Source organism: Pelophylax lessonae (assembly GCF_965119305.1).
Source record: "Pelophylax lessonae genome assembly, chromosome: 11".
NCBI classification, from domain to species: Eukaryota; Metazoa; Chordata; class Amphibia; order Anura; family Ranidae; genus Pelophylax; species Pelophylax lessonae.
In genome coordinates, this window is record NC_138778.1 from 2579838 (window position 1) to 2600256 (window position 20419).

The 20419-nt window shown below is 44.7% G+C and overlaps 1 protein-coding gene across 1 annotated transcript in view; it reads right to left on the reverse strand.

Moving 5' to 3' along the window:
- Positions 1-20419, reverse strand: part of MYH10 (myosin heavy chain 10) — a 184037-nt gene that overhangs the window by 75016 nt on the left and 88602 nt on the right. Inside the window, 3 exon segments of the mRNA XM_082271489.1 lie at positions 7285-7302; positions 10265-10294; positions 12332-12434. Of these exon segments, the coding sequence (XP_082127615.1) occupies positions 7285-7302; positions 10265-10294; positions 12332-12434 (151 nt within the window).

Genomic DNA, 20419 nt, shown 5'->3' on the forward strand with positions numbered 1-20419 from the left:
CAGTGGAGAGATCTCAGGAACCTTTCCAATCTGAGAGACGTGGAGTGGTTGGCAAAAGAAGAGAAGAGCGGTCCAAAATTCCAGTAGAGAGGTGGAAGAAACTCATTGATGGTTACAGGAAGCCACTGATTGCACTTATTTTTTCTGAAGGGGTGTTACCAAATATTACATTGAGGGTGCCAATCATTTAGTTTGGTCCATTTTTGGCGTTTTGTGTGGAATGGGTCAGATTTGGCTTTTTGTTTCCCCACTTTGTGTCATACCGATACAAACAAAAGAAATAAACAGAAGAATGCTGAAACATTTGTAATTGCAACAATTTTCTGGGTGAAGCGGTGCGTTATCTGACAGAAATGCCGAGGGGCCAATATAATTGGCCATGACTGTACAGAGATCAGTTTTACGTTCAGTCATAAAAAAAAACAAAAAAAAACTGATCCAATTCCCCCATCCAGATGTTCGAGGTGTATGGGGAAATCCTCCCCTGGGTTACATTCTGAGAGCAGGGAGACTCCACAGCTGTCAGAATACACAGATCGGTGCTGCAGCAAGCGGCTTTTATTCAACAGGTCGGTTGAGCAGAAGTCGAACGGTAGATCGGCTTCTGTTCAGCTGCAGTGGGGGAAAATAATGATTTGATCCCTGCAGATTGTGTCAGTTTGCCCACTTACATAGAAATGGCGAGTGTATAATTTTTATCATAGGTGTATTTTATATGATAGAGACAGAATATCAACCAAAAATCCAGAGAAAACACATGATACAATTGTTCAGTGAGTAAAATAAGTATTTGATCCCCAAGAAAAACATGACTTAGTAGTTGGTGGAGAAACCCTTGTTGGTTAAGGATTTAGAGAAGATCTGTAAAGAAGAGTGGACCAAAATCCCTCCTGAGATGTGTGGAAACCTGGGGGCCAACTACGGTACAAGAAACGTCTGACCTCTGTGCTTCCATCTACAAGAAACGTCTGACCTCTGTGCTTCCATCTACAAGAAACGTCTGACCTCTGTACTTCCATCTACAAGAAACGTCTGACCTCTGTGCTTCCCAACTACAAGAAACGTCTGACCTCTGTGCTTCCCAACTACAAGAAACGTCTGACCTCTGTGCTTCCAACTACAAGAAACGTCTGACCTCTGTGCTTCCAACTACAAGAAACGTCTGACCTCTGTGCTTCCCATCTACAAGAAACGTCTGACCTCTGTGCTTCCAACTACAAGAAACGTCTGACCTCTGTGCTTCCATCTACAAGAAACGTCTGACCTCTGTGCTCCCATCTACAAGAAACGTCTGACCTCTGTGCTTCCATCTACAAGAAACGTCTGACCTCTGTGCTCCCATCTACAAGAAACGTCTGACCTCTGTGCTTCCAACTACAAGAAACGTCTGACCTCTGTGCTTCCCATCTACAAGAAACGTCTGACCTCTGTGCTTCCAACTACAAGAAACGTCTGACCTCTGTGCTTCCAACTACAAGAAACGTCTGACCTCTGTACTTCCAACTACAAGAAACGTCTGACCTCTGTGCTTCCATCTACAAGAAACGTCTGACCTCTGTGCTTCCCAACTACAAGAAACGTCTGACCTCTGTGCTTCCAACTACAAGAAACGTCTGACCTCTGTGCTTCCATCTACAAGAAACGTCTGACCTCTGTGCTTCCAACTACAAGAAACGTCTGACCTCTGTGCTTCCAACTACAAGAAACGTCTGACCTCTGTGCTTCCCAACTACAAGAAACGTCTGACCTCTGTGCTTCCATCTACAAGAAATGTCTGACCTCTGTGCTTCCCAACTACAAGAAACGTCTGACCTCTGTGCTTTCATCTACAAGAAACGTCTGACCTCTGTGCTTCCCAACTACAAGAAACGTCTGACCTCTGTGCTTCCAACTACAAGAAACGTCTGACCTCTGTGCTTCCCAACTACAAGAAACGTCTGACCTCTGTGCTTCCCATCTACAAGAAACGTCTGACCTCTGTGCTTCCATCTACAAGAAACGTCTGACCTCTGTGCTTCCAACTACAAGAAACGTCTGACCTCTGTGCTTCCATCTACAAGAAACGTCTGACCTCTGTGCTTCCAACAAGGGTTTCTCCACCGACTACTAAGGGGATCAAATACTTATTTTACTCACTGAACTGCAACTCCATTTATAACATTTGTATCATGTGTTATTTCTGGATTTTTGGTTGATATTCTGTCTCTATCATATAAAATACACCTATGATAAAAATTATACACCCGCCATTTCTATGTAAGTGGGCAAACTTACACAATCTGCAGGGATCAAATCATTATTTTCCCCCACTCTACGTGGTTGGAAGTTCTGCCAGTCCCTTGTAGCTTTCCGAATTTCAATCGATTTATGGCCACCTTTAGGCTTCTCTCCCATCACGACAGGTGAAAGCAAACTGAGACAAAAGACTAACGAGGCAGCGACGTGCGGAACGTCATCTTCCCCGGAAGGCGATCGCCTATTCACGGCTGAACAAAGCGCGGCACGTTTATGCAGATACTTCCATGTAACAATAAATAACTCCAATGTACACGTGACCCCCCCCTCCCCCCCTTTGTCAGATCACCTTTGCCTCAGGAATAAAGCCTTTGTATGAGACAATGGGGTGGCAGGAGGAGAGCGGCAGGAATTATGCGTTCTTTTCTGACCTCCCACACACCGCTATGGAAGAACCCCGCAGGACGGCTCACCGCACGCTTCCCGAGCAATAAATATCTGGAAAGAAAACTCATGACATTTGTCCTCGGAGGGGAATAATCCGTCAGGTGTGGGAGGACTGGCACCTCTATTATTCCATCTTATGGGGCCAAATAGCAAACCTGTGTGACCCTGACCAACCAAAACCTACCAAACTGTTCTGATTGGCCAGATTCCACAAGTCACTGCCCTTTGTGTTGGCTTACTAAAGCAAAATTTACATTAAAACTGAACTCTGGGTATGATCCGAATTGCATACTTACACCGGGTACAACTTGGCACAAAGAAAAACACTATATTACCAAAAGTATTGGGACGCCTCTCTATATACACTATATTACCAAAAGTATTGGGACGCTTCTCTATATACACTATATTACCAAAAGTATTGGGACGCCTCTCTATATACACTATATTACCAAAAGTATTGGGACACCTCTCTATATACACTATATTACCAAAAGTATTGGGACGCCTCTCTATATACTCTATATTACCAAAAGTATTGGGACGCCTCTCTATATACACTATATTACCAAAAGTATTGGGACGCTTCTCTATATACACTATATCACCAAAAGTATTGGGACACCTGCCTTTACACACACATGAACTTTAATGGCATCCCAGTCTTAGTCCGTAGGGTTCAATATTGAGTTGGCTCCGCCCTTTGCAGCTATAACAGCTTCAACTCTTCTGGGAAGGCTGTCCACAAGGTTTAGGAGTGTCTATGGGAATGTTTCACAATTCTTCTAGAAGACACACTCCTAAACCTTGTGGACGGCCTTCCCAGAAGAGTTGAAGCTGTTATAGCTGCAAAGGGCGGAGCCAACTCAGTATTGAACCCTACGGACTAAGACTGGGATGCCATTAAAGTTCATGTGTGTGTAAAGGCGTCCCAATACTTTTGGTAATATAGTGTGTATTATACCTGAGGAACCTCTGTGGAAGTGGACAATCACAAATAGTTGGCATTACTCCAGTCATTGCCATGATCCTCCGGGTCCTGTGCAGCAGGAAGTCATTAACTCAGCTTTTAAAGCACCATTCAATGCCAGTTGGTAAATGTAGAACACAGGTCCTAATGGGAGTGCTAACTGACACTTTAAGCAAACTACTAGCAGGCTTTAAACAAGCTTCAATTAGTGCTGAAGCCTGCTAGCAGCTCGCTTAGTGGCAATCAACTCTCCCATTGATGTCTGTGTTCAATATTTACAAACTGGTGTTGAATGGTTCTTTAACCCCCTGGGGCTGACATAACACATAGATGTGGCCTCACTGGACTGGGCTCTTTGCAGTGGGGCCACATATATGTATATCTGTCTCTGTACTGAGAGCGCCGCACAGCGTGCACCCAGGACAGAGACGAGGGCCCCGTAGTAAGAATCAGGACCAAGAACTCCTGATTCTGAGTCACCTGATAACTGTGGTAGCCTCTGATTGGCTATCACAGTGATCAGTCACTATGAAACCCACTGTGCTTTCTTTCTCTCTGAATGGAGGAGAGAGATACATTGAACAAGCCAGAGCCCCTCCCCCTCCCCCGGGTCAATGTGCAAAGAGGGAAGCCACTCGAAACCCATTGGATAGTATGACTGTATGGGGCGTCAACTACATAGATGGATACTTGCATCAAGTCAAGCTGGACCAATGTATGTACAATGGGTGGGGTTACTGCAGGGGGCGGTCCCAGCAAAACATTTGTCCGCGTCCAATCACCTGAAGGTAGGGGCCTATAACCCATGGTCTATGAAACACCTCTTGTGTCCTGTACGAAAAAAGTTGGGGGTTGGGGTTGGGGGGATGCATGGACTGGGGTATTTGCACCATATTACACCCCAAATATGGGCGTAACACGTAACATTGTTATAAATATAGTCAGCCTTTAAAGCAAAATTAAACCCAAAAGCAAACATTATATTGCAGCTTACCAATTCTTAGATGTGACGGCTGCATTAGTTTTCCTTTTGCAGGTTTTCTTTCTTCCATTGTCATCTGGAGATCCAGCCAGCAAGTCTGTTGTTTTTCAGAAGCTCAAGCTCTCCAGCAGAATGTATCAGTTTACATGGATGAGACAAACCACTTAACACTGGCAGGGGGTGCTTACAATGATCAGCTTTTATTTATTCATGTAAAACCTTTATCCCTGTACATGATTATAAAGTGTGAGCTGGAGTTTGGCTTCAGTTTGTTAGTGTATTTAAATCTGCTAATACATTTAGCATTACCCATCTCCCAGACTGGCAATGCTGCTGTCTGCTGTGCCCCCCTGTTCTCCTTACTCCAGAGTGGGGAGGGGGCGCTCTAACACAGGAGGCGTGTTACTGGCCAGATCACCAGGTGAAAACAGAGAGGGGGAAAAGCCAAAGAAAAGAAAACGAATGCAGCCACCACATCGAATGATTGGTAAGCTGCGATATATGACGTTTCCGGTTCTGGGTTTATTACCGCTTTAAGGCCTCATTCACACTTGTGCAACTCAAAAATCGCGAGATTTCCATTGCGACTTTACCATGCGTCATGATGGGACATTGATGCGATTTTGGATGAGTGCCACTTGTGCAGAATGGAAAAATTAGCTAGGTTTCTTTATTTTCTAACAAACTCCAGATTTTCAGAACTACTGGAATTTGGATTGGTTGAAAGATGATCGACCGATAAAAATTGTGTGTGAAGAATTGCTGGTTGTTAAGGAGCGGGCCGGGAAGCCGCCTGCTGTGTCCTTAACAACAGATGACTCATCAGCTGTCAGCGGGGTTCCCAAGTGACAGCTGAATGTAAAAAAAAAAAAAAAATGAAAAAACAGCATGGAGTCCGCCCCCCCCCCCCCCCAAAATAGACCCTTATCTGAGCATGCAGCCTGGCAGGTCAGGAAAGTAAGGGGGGGGAGGGGCGAGTGAGCATCCCCCCCCCCCCAACCATACCAGGCCACATGCCCTCAATAGGGGGTGCTTAGGGGCAGGGCCTCTTCCACACAACCCTGGGCTGTGGTTGTGGGGGTCCGCAGGCTTATCAGAATCTGGACACCCCCTTTGATAAGGGGGCCCCAAGATGCCGCCCCCCCCCCAATGTGAATGAGTAAGGGGTACATACTATTCCTACCCATTCACCAAAAAAGTGTAAAAAGTGAGTAAAGACCCCTCCCCCGGTGTAGATCAATCGTCAATCCCGATGCACTGCGGACCCGAAAAAAGAAAACTCCCCCAGCCCCGACAAACGTTGCCGCTGTCTGCCTGCTATGCTGTGTGACAGCTCTTAAATAACTAAAGGGCGGGGCCAGCCGGTGAGGTCACTTAGTGGCACCGCCCCTCATGACGTCATCAACCGAGGGCATGCTGGGTTGGTGATGTCTTGAGGGGCGGTACCACCTGGCGGCGTAATTTTCTACATCCTGAGGAGTCATTTATAGATGCGGCGATCGGCTCCCCGACCCGCTTCTTAACAACCAGCGATTCTTCACACAGAATTCAAATCAGTCAATCAATCAAATTCTGACCGATTCAAATTCCAATCGTTCTGAAAATTTGGAGTTTAAAAAAAAAAAAAAAACCTAACAAATGTTTCCATTTCATACAAGTCGCACTCATCCAAAGTTGCATCCAATGATGAAGTTACGCGTTTCATGCGACTTTTGAGTTTACATTGAGGTAGTGCAGGAACTACTTTGAAGTCAAACAGATATGATTGGCACTCCTAGGGAAACATGGGGGGCCACTTGTCATGTGACCTTGGGGTCCAAAGTCACATGACAAGTCACACAAGTGTGAATGGGGCATTAGACGGCCAGGCATCTAGCATTATCACAAGGAAAGGACAGCCCCCATACTTAGGATTGGACCACGTGGTCCTAAAGGCTCAATGTTTCTGTGTGCAACAGTCCCCCCCCACCCCCCAATACTTACCTGAGCCCTGTCTCGATACAGCGACATGCACAAGAGCCTTGGCTCCCTGGGGACGCTCCCTCCTCATTGGCTGGGACAGCAGTGGGAGCCATTGCCCAATGAGAAGACATAGGGGGCGGGGCTGAGCAGCAGCTCAGTGTCTGAATGGGCACTCAGGAATCAGCCTGTCTGGTGCCTTCATAGCAAGCTGCTTGCTGTGGGGGGACTTGGCAGGAGGGAGGGGACAGGAGCACCGGTGGGGGAGGATCAGGGCTGCTCTGTGCAACACCATTACACAGAGCAGGTTAATTATGACATGCTTATTTTATTTATTTACTTTAATATCCCTTTAAGCGGCACCCCCTTGTGGTGGGTTGGTGGTAAGCGGCGCCCCCTTGTGGTGGGTTGGTGGTATCTCATTGTAGAACATCCTTGTAGTCATAAAGAGAATTATGAAGCGGTTTTACATTTTGTAGGAGGAGCCAGATGGCGTTAGACAGGAAGGAGAAGCGGGTGTCATGCAGTGCGCCCCATAAAGCGGGAGAGAGAGTGGAGGGGGGGGGGGGGGGATTGATGATTGGAGGATACAGAGAGGTTGGGGGTGCTTGTGGGGAACAGCAAGTGAGAAAATTACAATTGAGTGTGGGGGGGAGGAGTGTAAGGGGGGGAGGGGCTACAGGCTACTCACATACAACAAGGATCCACTCTGTAGTTTAACAAAAATGACAGTGGGAAAAAAAAAAATATATTAATGGATATGGATTAATGCAAACACCAAATTTAACACAGGGATACAGACAGCTTTAAGGGGGGGGGGGGGGGGGGGGGATAGTCTGCCTAATGACCCCCAGAGATTGGGGGGGGGGGGGGGACACCACGACAGATGTTACAAAACATAAAAACACGGGTGGGTTATATGTGGAGCAAATTCAACCACAAGATCTTTCTAACACTCAGTAAATATACATTGTACACCAATACGGAACATGCAGAGGGTCCCTACCCCCCAACCACAGGCCAATGCAGAGGGTCCCTACCCCCCAACCACAGGCCAATGCAGAGGGTCCCTACCCCCCAAACACAGGCCAATGCAGAGGGTCCCTACCCCCCAAACACAGGCCAATGCAGAGGGTCCCTACCCCCCAAACACAGGCCAATGCAGAGGGTCCCTACCCCCCAAACACAGGCCAATGCAGAGGGTCCCTACCCCCCAACTACAGGCCGATGCAGAGGGTCCCTACCCCCCAACCACAAGCCGATGCAGAGGGTCCCTACCCCCCAACCACAGGCCGATGCAGAGGGTCCCTACCCCCCAACCACAGGCTGATGCAGAGGGTCCCTACCCCCCAACCAGAGGCCGATGCAGAGGGTCCCTGCCCCCCAACCAGAGGCCTTCTCCCAGGATAGTCACTAACGCGGTGCAGTGCGGCAGACAGCCCATTATTTCTGAATGGGCGATCAATGACCAAAATGAAAGAAAAAAACAATAAAAAAATCGGTCCTGGGCAATTTTTCAGCGCAAGGGAATGTAATGCGCAGAGAATACCATATAGGCATTGTAATGCGCATGCGTAACGCAAGCACGCCAATCCATACTTCATTATTTGTTACCTATTCTAGAAGAATAGAAAATTTCGTCGCCACAGGCAACGCTAGATTTCCAAAAATGTCTATTTTTTTTTCCATATTATCTCTTCCCAAAAAAATGGTGGAAACGGTCACCGGGGGGGGGGAGGGGGCAAATTAAAACGCATGAGGGGGACGTCAATGAAAGTAGCACAGGCTGAGAATAGAAGGATATAAACTTCCTGCGGGTTTTTACCATGAGAATATGGATGCCTCACAAAGAGCTGCAGCCACTCAAGTTTTGTCCGGATTCAGCGTACAATGTAGCAATAAAGTTTTATTCCGGATTCAGCGTACAATGTAGCAATAAAGTTTTATTCCGGATTCAGCGTACAATGTAGCAATAAAGTTTTATTCCGGATTCAGCATACAATGTAGCAATAAAGTTTTATTCCGGATTCAGCGTACAATGTAGCAATAAAGTTTTATTCCGGATTCAGCATACAATGTAGCAATAAAGTTTTATTCCGGATTCAGCGTACAATGTAGCAATCCGGATTCATTTCAGATTTAACAATGAAAACAATGAAGTTGATGTAGAAATGAATGTGTCAATGGAGATTCCGTATTCGGTATACAATGTAGCAATGCGGAATCCTGAATAAAATGTTTGAACTGTGCTGCAACCTTTTGTTTGGACTTGTACATATTCTGAGGGTAAGGGTGCGTCCCCGGCACAATGTATCCGACACCCGTACTGAATCAGCCAGTGACATCTTTTATATAGAATTATTAGCATTTCATAAAATTAGAGTATCGTCAAAATGTTCATTTTTTTCAGTAATTCAATTCAAAAAGTGAATCTCCTATATTTTATATCGATGTGTTACACACAGTGAGAGATTTAAAGCATTTCTTTCTTTTAACCACTTCAGCTACGGAAGATTTACCCCCCTTCATAACCAGGCCATGTTTCGCGCGGTTGTGCAACGCTGTTCCCCAATAAAATTGATGTCTTTTTTTTTCCCACAAAGCTTTCTTTTGGTGCTATTTGATCACCTATGCATGCGGTTTTTAATTTTTTAAATATTCAACTTTTTCTCAATGTTCTCATTTTCTGAGATGGTGAATGTTGGGGAGTCACTCGCTGGAAGCCAAAATCATCAAATGCTGGAAATATTCTCATTTTCTGAGATGCTCTGTGTATATTTTTCCCTTTTTACAGACAAAAGTTGCACTGAAGAATCGGCCAATCAGTGCTTCCAGCAAACCAAAAATCGCCACTTTTCCACATTAATTAAAACAATGTAAAAAGTTCCTAGAATAGTCTGCATGTGGGCGGGGCCTGTGCAGTGATAGTCTGCATGTGGCGGGCAGGGCCTGTGCAGTGGACAGTCCCATGCTGCATGTGGTGGGTGGGGCCTGTGCAGTGGACAGTCCCATGCTGCATGTGGTGGGCGGGGCCTGTGCAGTGGACAGTCCCATTCTGCATTTGGTGGGCAGGGCCTGTGCAGTGGACGGCTCCCATTCTGCATGTGGTGGGTGGGGCCTGTGCAGTGGACAGTCCCATGCTGCATGTGGTGGGCGGGGCCTGTGCAGTGGACAGTCCCATTCTGCATTTGGTGGGCAGGGCCTGTGCAGTGGACGGCTCCCATTCTGCATGTGGTGGGTGGGGCCTGTGCAGTGGACAGTCCCATGCTGCATGTGGTGGGCGGGGCCTGTGCAGTGGACGGTTCCCATGCATTGGATGACATTACAACAATGCGAGGTTATTATTTGGGAAGGAACGTTTTCGGGGGAAGGGATGTCTAACATTAAAGGAGACAATTATAAAGGAATTATGACCTTATAACAGTGAAAAGGACAGAACAGAAGGAGTCCTCAGGATGGGACCGATCGGTCTGCACAGCCGGGGGCGGCCCTTTAGTACACCCGGGCAATGCTGGCACACAGCCGGTCCCTTCTCTGTGGCGGGTGTCCTATAATGAAGGGACAATCTAAGATGTGAGTAAACGGCGGCCTCCGGGTGTGCAGACCGAGCGTACATGTTTAGCATTCAGAGACATAGAAGAGTAAAGGGAGAGGAGAGGAAATCCACTTGCCTGATGTTTGATGGGTTTGGGGGACTCCGTCTGTTGCAGTAAACAAATGAATAGGTTAGTGGGGGGCAGGGAAATCACTCATTAGTTCCAACAACTCATTAAATTCACAACATGCAGAAAATTAAAAACCGAGAGAGAGCCAGTCCTGACCGGGACCATGCGAGAATCCCAGCCTCAAATATTAAAGATTTTTATACAGTGCCTTTGAAAAAGTATTCACACCCCTTGAAATTCTCCACATTTTCTCATGTTACAACCAAAAATGTAAATGTAGGAAAATGATAAATGATACAAATAAATCTGTGAAAAGTGTGGCTGCATTTGTATTCACCCCCCTTTACTCTGATACCCCGAAATATAATCTAGGGGAACCAATTACCTTCAGAAGTCACCTAATTGGTAAATGCAGAGATTCACAGTCAGAGTGCAGAGATTCAGTCTATAGATTCACAGTCAGAGTGCAGAGATTCAGTCTATAGATTCACAGTCAGAGTGCAGAGATTCAGTCTATAGATTCACAGTCAGAGTGCAGAGATTCAGTCTATAGATTCACAGTCAGAGGGCAGAGATTCAGTCTATAGATTCACAGTCAGCGTGCAGAGATTCACAGTCAGCGTGCAGAGATTCACAGTCAGCGTGCAGAGATTCACAGTCAGCGTGCAGAGATTCAGTCTATAGATTCACAGTCAGAGTGCAGAGATTCAGTCTATAGATTCACAGTCAGAGTGCAGAGATTCAGTCTATAGATTCACAGTCAGAGTGCAGAGATTCAGTCTATAGATTCACAGTCAGAGGGCAGAGATTCAGTCTATAGATTCACAGCCAGCGTGCAGAGATTCACAGTCAGCGTGCAGAGATTCACAGTCAGCGTGCAGAGATTCACAGTCAGCGTGCAGAGATTCACAGTCAGCGTGCAGAGATTCACAGTCAGCGTGCAGAGATTCACAGTCAAGAGTGCAGAGATTCACAGTCAAGAGTGCAGAGATTCACAGTCAAGAGTGCAGAGATTCACAGTCAAGAGTGCAGAGATTCAGTCTATAGATTCACAGCCAGAGATTCACCGCCAGAGTGCAGAATCTCAGAGTAAAAAAGTAAATTTCAAAATGTTGATTTTCAGAATTCAGACTTTTAAACACCAGAATTCAAAGTTTCAACCTAAAAAATTTGTAATTAAAAGTAATGGGATTTAGATTTTGAATTGGTCAGAATTCTAAGAATTCAGAACTCTGTACAAATATTAGAATTCTGTAATTCGATTTTAAAACTTAAGAGTTTGAAAGTTGCAAATTCTGTCTTCAATCATAATTCATTCAATCTTTGCATTCTAAGATTAAACCAGAATTTTAAGATTAAAAATCCGAATCCTGAATTTAAAAGTTACGATTTTTGGAACTGGGAAGCCGAAGTTTTGAAGTTAGAATACTGAAATAAAAATTTAGAATTGCGCTTCATCGTTTTCCTTTCAGATGGCCCAGTGTGGTGCTGTATACAGCGTACAGTATATTGCTAAAGGTTTCAATGCTTCCCTCTTTTTTTGGGGGGGTGGTGGGATGTAAAAACCTCAGATTTTCAGCCACTCATAAACTGCATGAAGTATTATTAAAAAAAGACAAAAAAAAAAAAAAGCCAGCTTCTCTTCTCTCCTTTTATCGGAACTTTTGCTACAAGAATATTACCTGCGGTCTATAAAATGTGAATCCCACGTTTGGGAAGAATATCGCTGCCCACACAGCCTCCGGGTACCACTTTTCCTCTGCACAGACCCCTTATGTCCGCAAGCTGGAAAGAGGGCGGAGCTTACCTTAGGCTATCTTACAGAAAAGGCGGGACAGCCTGTGGTAGACCCCGCCCTCTTGGCAGACAGATGGGGTCTATGCCTTGAAGTAGGGGGTTTTTGAGGGCTGTTAAACTGGCCGCATGTGTATCTGTAAATCTGATTGGGTGAAGGGAAATTCCCAGAATCCTACAGGAAGCCTTAGTTCCCTGAAACATGACACTGCCTGAGGGGGGGGGGGGCCTGTGCAGGCCATAGAGGCGGTACCGACACAAGGTCAGACAGTAACTTACAGGAATGGCGTGGTCCTTCTTCCCCTTGTGTGATGAGGCGACGTGGGCCAGATACTGGATGACCTTCTTGGTATTCTCCGTCTTCCCTGCACCGGATTCACCTCTAAGAAAGAAGAAGCAGAAGATCACAGGGGGCTCCATGACAGCCAAATTCCCATCCTATTCAAGCAATGCCCCCTCCTCTGCATGTTACATGGGCAGCACTGGAAAGCCAGGCCCAGGGGAGTTCGGTGCGACCAGTCCTAACTTACCCAACCCAATCTCCTAGCATGGAATTAAAGTGACCCTCACACTTATTACACAGATTAACAGCCCTGCCTAAGAGAAGATGCCAAAAGACAACTATTAATACCACTGGCAGCAAGGAAACTGCCCTCTGTGGGTGGAGCTGCTGGCCAATGAGGGCTGCCCATCCAAAGGACCAAGGAGGTGTGGCCAAACAGCCAGGCTTTGAGCTGGAGTTACCATTTGTGTGGTAACTATGAACATTGTGTTACAGGGCCCAGTTACCAGAAAGAAGCCTTTACTGTACCAATGCCACAAGAAAGCCCGGTCACAATATGGCCGACAACACCTTGACACGCCTCCCAGCTTCTGGCACACTAATCTGGAGTGAAGACCTATTTTCTGGCAACCCAACCATGCAGCTCATTTTTGTTAAAGTATCGTTGTATTCTGCTCCTTGACACAATCACACCGTCTTTTTCCAGAGCAGCCCGCATTACTGCTGAGGTGACCTGTGGGATTTTCTTTGAATCGCAAACAATTGTTTTTCATTCTTCATAAATTTCCATCACCTTGTTACGCAGGTCTTCTGACAGTTCTTTTCTGCTCCCCATGGCTCAGTACCAAGCCTGCTCAGTGCACCCAAGTGAGAGCGAACAAACTCAATGACTATTTATACACAGAAGCTAATTGCAGTTTAAAGACACAAATGTGGGGATATGAACCTTTAATTTGCATTGTAACCTGTGTGTGTCATCTTGTGTGCCGGTGCCAAGGCCAAACATTCAGGGGGGGGGGGGGCATTTGGGGGTTTTCCGTTATCATTTTGATTTTAAAAAAAGGAGTCATGTCTACGGGGAACCCAGTTTGTTTTAATACTAACAAACTGGTTTCCCCATAGACCTCTATGAATTCTTCCATCTCCTGATGAAGTGAGCGTTGCCTCGGGAAACACGCCCAGAGATTTGTGCAACAGCTCATCCATTACCAATTATTTATGGTGTTGAATACTTAATTATTCACATTCCTATGCACATTAGTGCCGGTTCACACATATGAGATGTCAGACATTGCATGTGATTCGCACCGCACTGCTGGAATGTTTGACCATTCTTCCAGAAAAACATTTGTGAGGTCAGGCACTGATGTTGGATGAGAAGGCCTGGCTCGCAGTCTGCGCTCTAATTCTTCCCAAAGGCATTCTATTGGGTTGAGGTCAGGACTCTGTGCAGGCCAGTCAAGTTCCTCCACCCCAAACTCGCTCATCCATGTCTTTATGGACCTTGCTTTGTGCACTGGTCCAAATCATTTAGTGGGGGGGGGGGGGAAAATTATGGTGTGGGTTTTTTTTTTTTTCAGGGGTTGGGCTTGGCCCCTTTATTGGTTTGCACTAAAGTTATCGCGTCCACAAACTAGGGGATAGATTTAGGTCATTTTTTTTTTACTAGTAATGGCAGCAATTTGCAATTTTTAGCAGGACTGCGACATTGCAGCGGACAGATCGGACCCCTAACTGACATTTTTGACACTTTTGGGGTTACCAGTGACATTACTACAGTAATCAGTGCTATACATATGCACTGTCCTAATGACACCGGCAGAGAAGGGGTTAACACCAGGGGCAATCAAAGGGTTAAATGTGAGCCAAGGGGGTGTTTACAACAGCAGACGGCGGTTCTCTCTCCACGGGAAGCGTTTGCGGCTGCCGGCCCCGTGGATCGGCTTTTCAACTGCCTAATGGGGGGCGAGTGCCCCCAGGAGTGCTCCCACAAACTGACATACCTATGCCAGTTCACGCAGCTGAGCCAGCCTGGCGCATTATATCTGCGGTCAGCAAGTGGTTAAAGTGTAACTCCACATTTGTTCAGAATAAACCCCTCCCCCTCTGGGTAATCTCTGTACATTGCAGGGATTCCTATCTTTTGTTATTATGAAGAAATCCCTGTGTGTTTGTCTGTGGCCATGTGGGACAGTAACGCTGGCCATACATTATACAATTTTCTGTACAATTTACCTTTAACTATGTAGTACAAAGGCCGGCCTAATTGGATACAAGTGAAGTGTTGTTTAGCTTTGACCTCACATTATCTAACAGAAAATTGTACTTGTATGATCAGCCTTAGTCTAATGGGAGTGGTTTCAAAATTCTCAATCAGCTGCTGCACGTGCAGGGCTCTAATGAGGAAAGTGGCAGGGTCTGCATCCTTTTAGCTGTAATTTCCTATTGGGAGAATCTCACCAAAAATGACATTGGTGTTGCAGGGGATGCTCAAAATCTGACTTGTATCTTCGCGCAGACTTCTGGGAAAATCAGTGAGCCAATCATACAAGCAGGAAATTACATTTCTGGGGGAAGCGGGGTTCTGTTTACCATCTGTGTACAGAGCGCCTCCAGGTGGCCATATTGCATTTTACAGATAAGTACAGCGGCTGCAGACTGAAAAGTATAGGCAATTTCCAATAACATTAAAATTACAATATGACTTTTGTCGGGATTGTATACGCTAGTCCGCGATTCCATTGGCCAGGGGAAGGAGGACACCCGCCAGGACAAGGTACTGGATGACGGACCCGGGGGAATAAGTGGGTGGAGTCAGAGTTTGCTGTATACCCCACTACAAAGGGAGTCTTCAGTGGAGGAGCAGATGACTTCCATCTTCCCTGGTCTCCTGCCTTTCCATGCAGATTTGTGCATCTCTATACATGCGAAGGACCTCAGTAGTGCTCCTATGCATCGGCTGTGCACCGGAATGTGTGTTGGGAGGGAGGAGTCTCTTTATTGGATCCTGATATAATAACCCTGGTCAACCTTTTCCTATATACCCCAATGCCCAATGAGGATGTTGGCACGTATGTGGCTGGCCCTGAGATATGTAGAACTTTGGTTCCCCAATCCCTGAGGAAGCAATGTCTTGGCGAAACGCGTTGGCTTTACAGCAACCATTACCTGTACATGTTGTACAACCACGATCCTAGCTGTATGTATTGTATACCTATTGGGCATTACTGAATGGAGACAAAATGCATATCAAGTGTTTTTCATTTTATTCAATTTTTAACAATTCACTGGTAGGGATGTCCAAACTACGGCCCTCCAGCTGTTCAGGAACTACACATCCCATGAGGCATTGTAAATCTCTGACATTCACAGACATAACTAGGCATGATGGGAATTGTAGCCCTGAACAGCTGGAGGGCCATAGTTTGGACATAAAGGAAAAAATATATATATATAGCGTATACAAATGCGACACAAATCATATTGTAATTGAATGTTATTAAGTATTACCTTTCCTTTTCAATCTGCAGCTGCTGTAATTTTAGGGTTAGGGTCATGGTCAGGGGTTAGACTGAGGAGACACAGGAGAAGGTTTTGAGTCAGCAAATGGGTCATGGACCCACCCCAAAGGTCAGGAGGTGTGGCCTCAGAGGTCAAAGGTCACAGTTCCACCTACCGCTGGTGGCGCAATTTTCTGAAAATACAATATAACCGCCTGGAGCTGTTCTGTACACAGAATGTATACTGACCACACCCCCAGAAACAGGATTTCCTGCTTGTGTGATTGGCTCACCAGTTTTCCTAGAAGTCAGATTTCTGGCATCCCCTGCAACACAAATGTCATTTTTGGTGAGATACTCCCAATAGGAACACGTCTAAAGGGATGCAGGCCCAGCAGATTTCCTCATTAGTGCTCTGCAGGTGCACAGCTGATAGATATTTATGAAACCACTCCTATTAGACCCACTCAGCACAGAGGAACACACAATGATTTCTTCAGAATAACAAAAAGGAAGGAAACTGCAACAAAGTTTGTTACAATCCCTGCAATGTACAGAGATCACCCCGAGGGGAATGTTACGCTTTAATAACTTTTGTTTTGTTTTATGAAATGGTGTCTAATACTCAATTCTGGTCAGTATAGTCCGACAGAATTCCTGGTTTGTTGCTTTTGAATTGAATACACTAGATTATATAAAAACAGAAAAAACACTGCGCTTTAGGAGAAGCAGCTAACACAATAGTACAAGTCCCAAATAAATAATAAAAACAGAATGGTGTAGCGCTAAATTATGAATGACAAACATTTATACTGAATCAAAGTATGATGTTAACATATACAGCCCAAAAAATGAACACTGAAGTCCACAAAGGAAGGGATTGGCTGAAACAGATTCCCAGGAAAGGAAAAGCTCCAAACAAATGAAGAAAGGTGAAGATCAGGTGGGCCCAGGAGTAGAAATGAATCCAGCAGACAATATAGTGAGAGATGAATCCTTACCGAATAGCTCTGCCACTAGATTATAGGTGGCTGAACGTTCAATATCAAAGAGAGATCCTCCAATGTAGTGGAATGGCCAGGCAGGAGCATAGGTCTCTCTCTCCGGGGACAACCAATCATAGGTCACAGGGATATCCAGTGTATAACCATGGAAATAAAAAGGGGAAACACTCCCATGGTGCATTACCAAAGTATAACTTTAATAAATAAAAAGGGGAAACACTCCCATGGTGCATTACCAAAGTATAACTTTAATAAATAAAAAGGGGAAACACTCCCATGGTGCATTACCAAAGTACAACTTTAATAAATAAAAAGGGGAAACACTCCCATGGTGCATTACCAATGTATAACTTTAATAAATAAAAAGGGGAAACACTCCCATGGTGCATTACCAAAGTATAACTTTAATAAATAAAAAGGGGAAACACTCCCATGGTGCATTACCAAAGTATAACTTTAATAAATAAAAAGGGGAAACACTCCCATGGTGCATTACCAAAGTATAACTTTAATAAATAAAAAGGGGAAACACTCCCATGGTGCATTACCAAAGTATAACTTTAATAAATAAAAAGGGGAAACACTCCCATGGTGCATTACCAAAGTATAACTTTAATAAATAAAAAGGGGAAACACTCCCATGGTGCATTACCAAAGTATAACTTTAATAAATAAAAAGGGGAAACACTCCCATGGTGCATTACCAATGTATAACTTTAATAAATAAAAAGCGATGCACTCACATGTAAAAACTTTGTATGTCAGCGGAACAAACAATGACATGCAGCCGCAGCGTTCCTGCAGAACATTCCTCCTCGGATCGTGGGTCACCTGGCAGTATGGTGGAGAGCTAACGCTAATGATCCATCAAAACACCAGGGACCAATACCAACTCTCGCGCCGCCTGCCAGGTTTTTGTTTGGAGCTTTTCCTTTCCTGGGAATCAGTTTCAGCCAATACCTTCCTTTGTGGACTTCAGTGTTCATTTTTTGGGCTGTATATGTTAACATCACACTTTGATTCAGTATAAGTGTTTGTCATTCATAATTTAGCGCTACACCATTCTGTTTTTATTATACACTAGATTATGTTCTCTTTATTTGCTATTTTTTTTCCCACGAAAATGGAGTTCCCCTTTAAGCCTCTCTCTCATACACTTCCAATATTTATGGAGGGGGGGGGGCCGCCTGACGCCAATCAGTAGGGAATGGCGGGTATGCCTGGCTCTCTCTACGGTTAATTCCATAAAACATTCGCTGTCTATCTTCCCTGGCTTGTGATTTCTGGGCGGAGTCTCGCGGCGGCGGGCGAATCGTCCTTTTATGGCCGGGACGACTCACCGCGAGTCTTTAAGGGTATTAAAAAGCGCAGATGTTCTACCCCATCAATCACAGCCAGAGGGGGAGTCAGGGGAATAGAGCTGCGGCCTGCCAAAAACAGGATTCTGCGTCTGAGCGAAGAAATTTATGGCCGATCTGCGTCCGCAATAAAAGGATTTCTCTTTTGGAATGCGTTTTATTCTTAAAAAAAAAAAGTGTAAACGCTTTTCAGGACTGGGAGCCAATTTGAGGACTGGATCTAAGAGCTGAAGATAATATTTGAGGGGGAAAAAAAAAAAATGTTATAGCTAAAGTTCAATCTGTCTATATTCCCCCCTCCCCCCCCCTTCCTGAACCCATGATAACCACTTAAGGACCGGGCCTTTTACTGACACTTGTTGTTTACAAGTTAAAATCTGTATATTTTGCTAGAAGATTACTGAGAACCCCCAAACATTATATATAATATTTTGTTTTAGCAGAGATCCTAGAGAATAAAATGGAGATCGTTGCAATACTTTTAATCACACCGTATTTGCGCAGCGATCTTACAAACGCTATTTTTTTGGAAATACACTTTTTTGAATTAAAAAATAAGAAAAAAGTTACGTTAGCCCAATTTTTTTCTAAAATGTGAAAGAGAATTTTACGCCGAGTAAATTGATACCGAACATGTCATGCTTAAAAATTGCGCACACTCGTAGAATGGCGACAAACTTTGGTACTTAAAAATCTCTACAGGCAACATTTTAAACATTTCTACAGGTTACCAGTTTAGAGTTACAGAGGAGGTCTAGTGGTAGAATTATTTCTGTCGCACTAATGATCGCGGCGATACCTCACATGTGGGGTTTGAACACTGTTTACATATATGGGCGGGACTTGCGTATGCGTTTGCTTCTGCATGTGACCTCGAAGGGACGGGCGATTTAAATTATTATATTTTCCTTATATATTTAACCTTGAAATTTTTTATTTTTACATTATCCCTTTAAAAAAAAATGTTTTTATCACTTTTATTCCTATTACAAGCAATGTAAACATCCCTTATAATATAAATAAGCAGGACAGGTCCTCTTTAATGGGAGTTCTGGGGTCAAAAATACCTCACATCTATACTAAAAAAACAAAAAAAAAAAAACAAGAAAAGGTAGATTGGAGGTAGCTGGAAAAGGTAGACTGGAGAAAGGGGGTCCAGCCCTCGAAACCCATTCGCTCTTGATTTTGCTGTTAAGTTCTGTCCACTTCCTCTCCTTGAATATCCAACGCTCTGCTGAACCCGGGGACTGACATCCATTTTTTTTTTTCATTTTACAAGCGTATTATTTAACAGGTTTTGTCCTCATAATTTTTATCACTGTGTACACCCCTGGCCATTGCAGCTAAAGAGGGTGCATTGGGGGAGGGGTGGTAAAGATGCAGTTCAGCTGCAGGGTTTTACCAACTCCTCCAATGGAGCCACAGACTGCAGTAAGAGCCCCTCAATGTTTCTAATCCTTCCCACTCCATTCAAGACAGCAATAAAGTTTTCGCTGCTAATAAACTCATTTTCTGGAGTGAAGTTGGAGAGGGAGAAGTCGGTATGTATCATTATGGTGCAATTATTATTATTATTTTTAGCTACTTACGTGCAAAGAATTGATGCCACAAGACAACTATTAATACAACAAATAAACTGCCCTCTGTGGGTGGAGCTGCTGGCCATCGAGTCTGCCCACCCAAAGGACCAATAGAGAGTGCCGGGAGGGGTGGACAGTGTGTATAATACCTGCCGTGGCCTCGATGCTTTCAAAAAGAAGTTAAAAAAAAAAAAAAAACCCTCTATTGAGGTGGTGAAATATTATTTAAAAACCAAGTATCTGTAGAAAAAGGTAGCTTGGAGAAAGAGGGTGCCGCCCTCGAAACCCGTTCGCTCTTGATTTTGCTGTTCAGTTCTGTCCACTTCCTATCCTTGAATATCCAACAGGGATTGACATCCATGTTTTTTTTTTTTTTCCATTATTCAAGTGTATTATTTAACAGGTTTTGTCTTCTTTTTATCGTTATGTACACCCCTGCAGCTAACTGGGGTGCATTGGGGGAGGGGTGGTAAAGACGTAGTCGGTATGCATCATTATGGTGCAATTATTATTATTTTTTTTTAGCTACTTCTGTGCAAAGAATTGATGCCACAAGACAACTATTAATACCACTGGCAGCACGTAAACTGCCCTCTGTGGGTTGGGCTGCTGGCCAATGAGGCTGTCCATCCAAAAGGACCA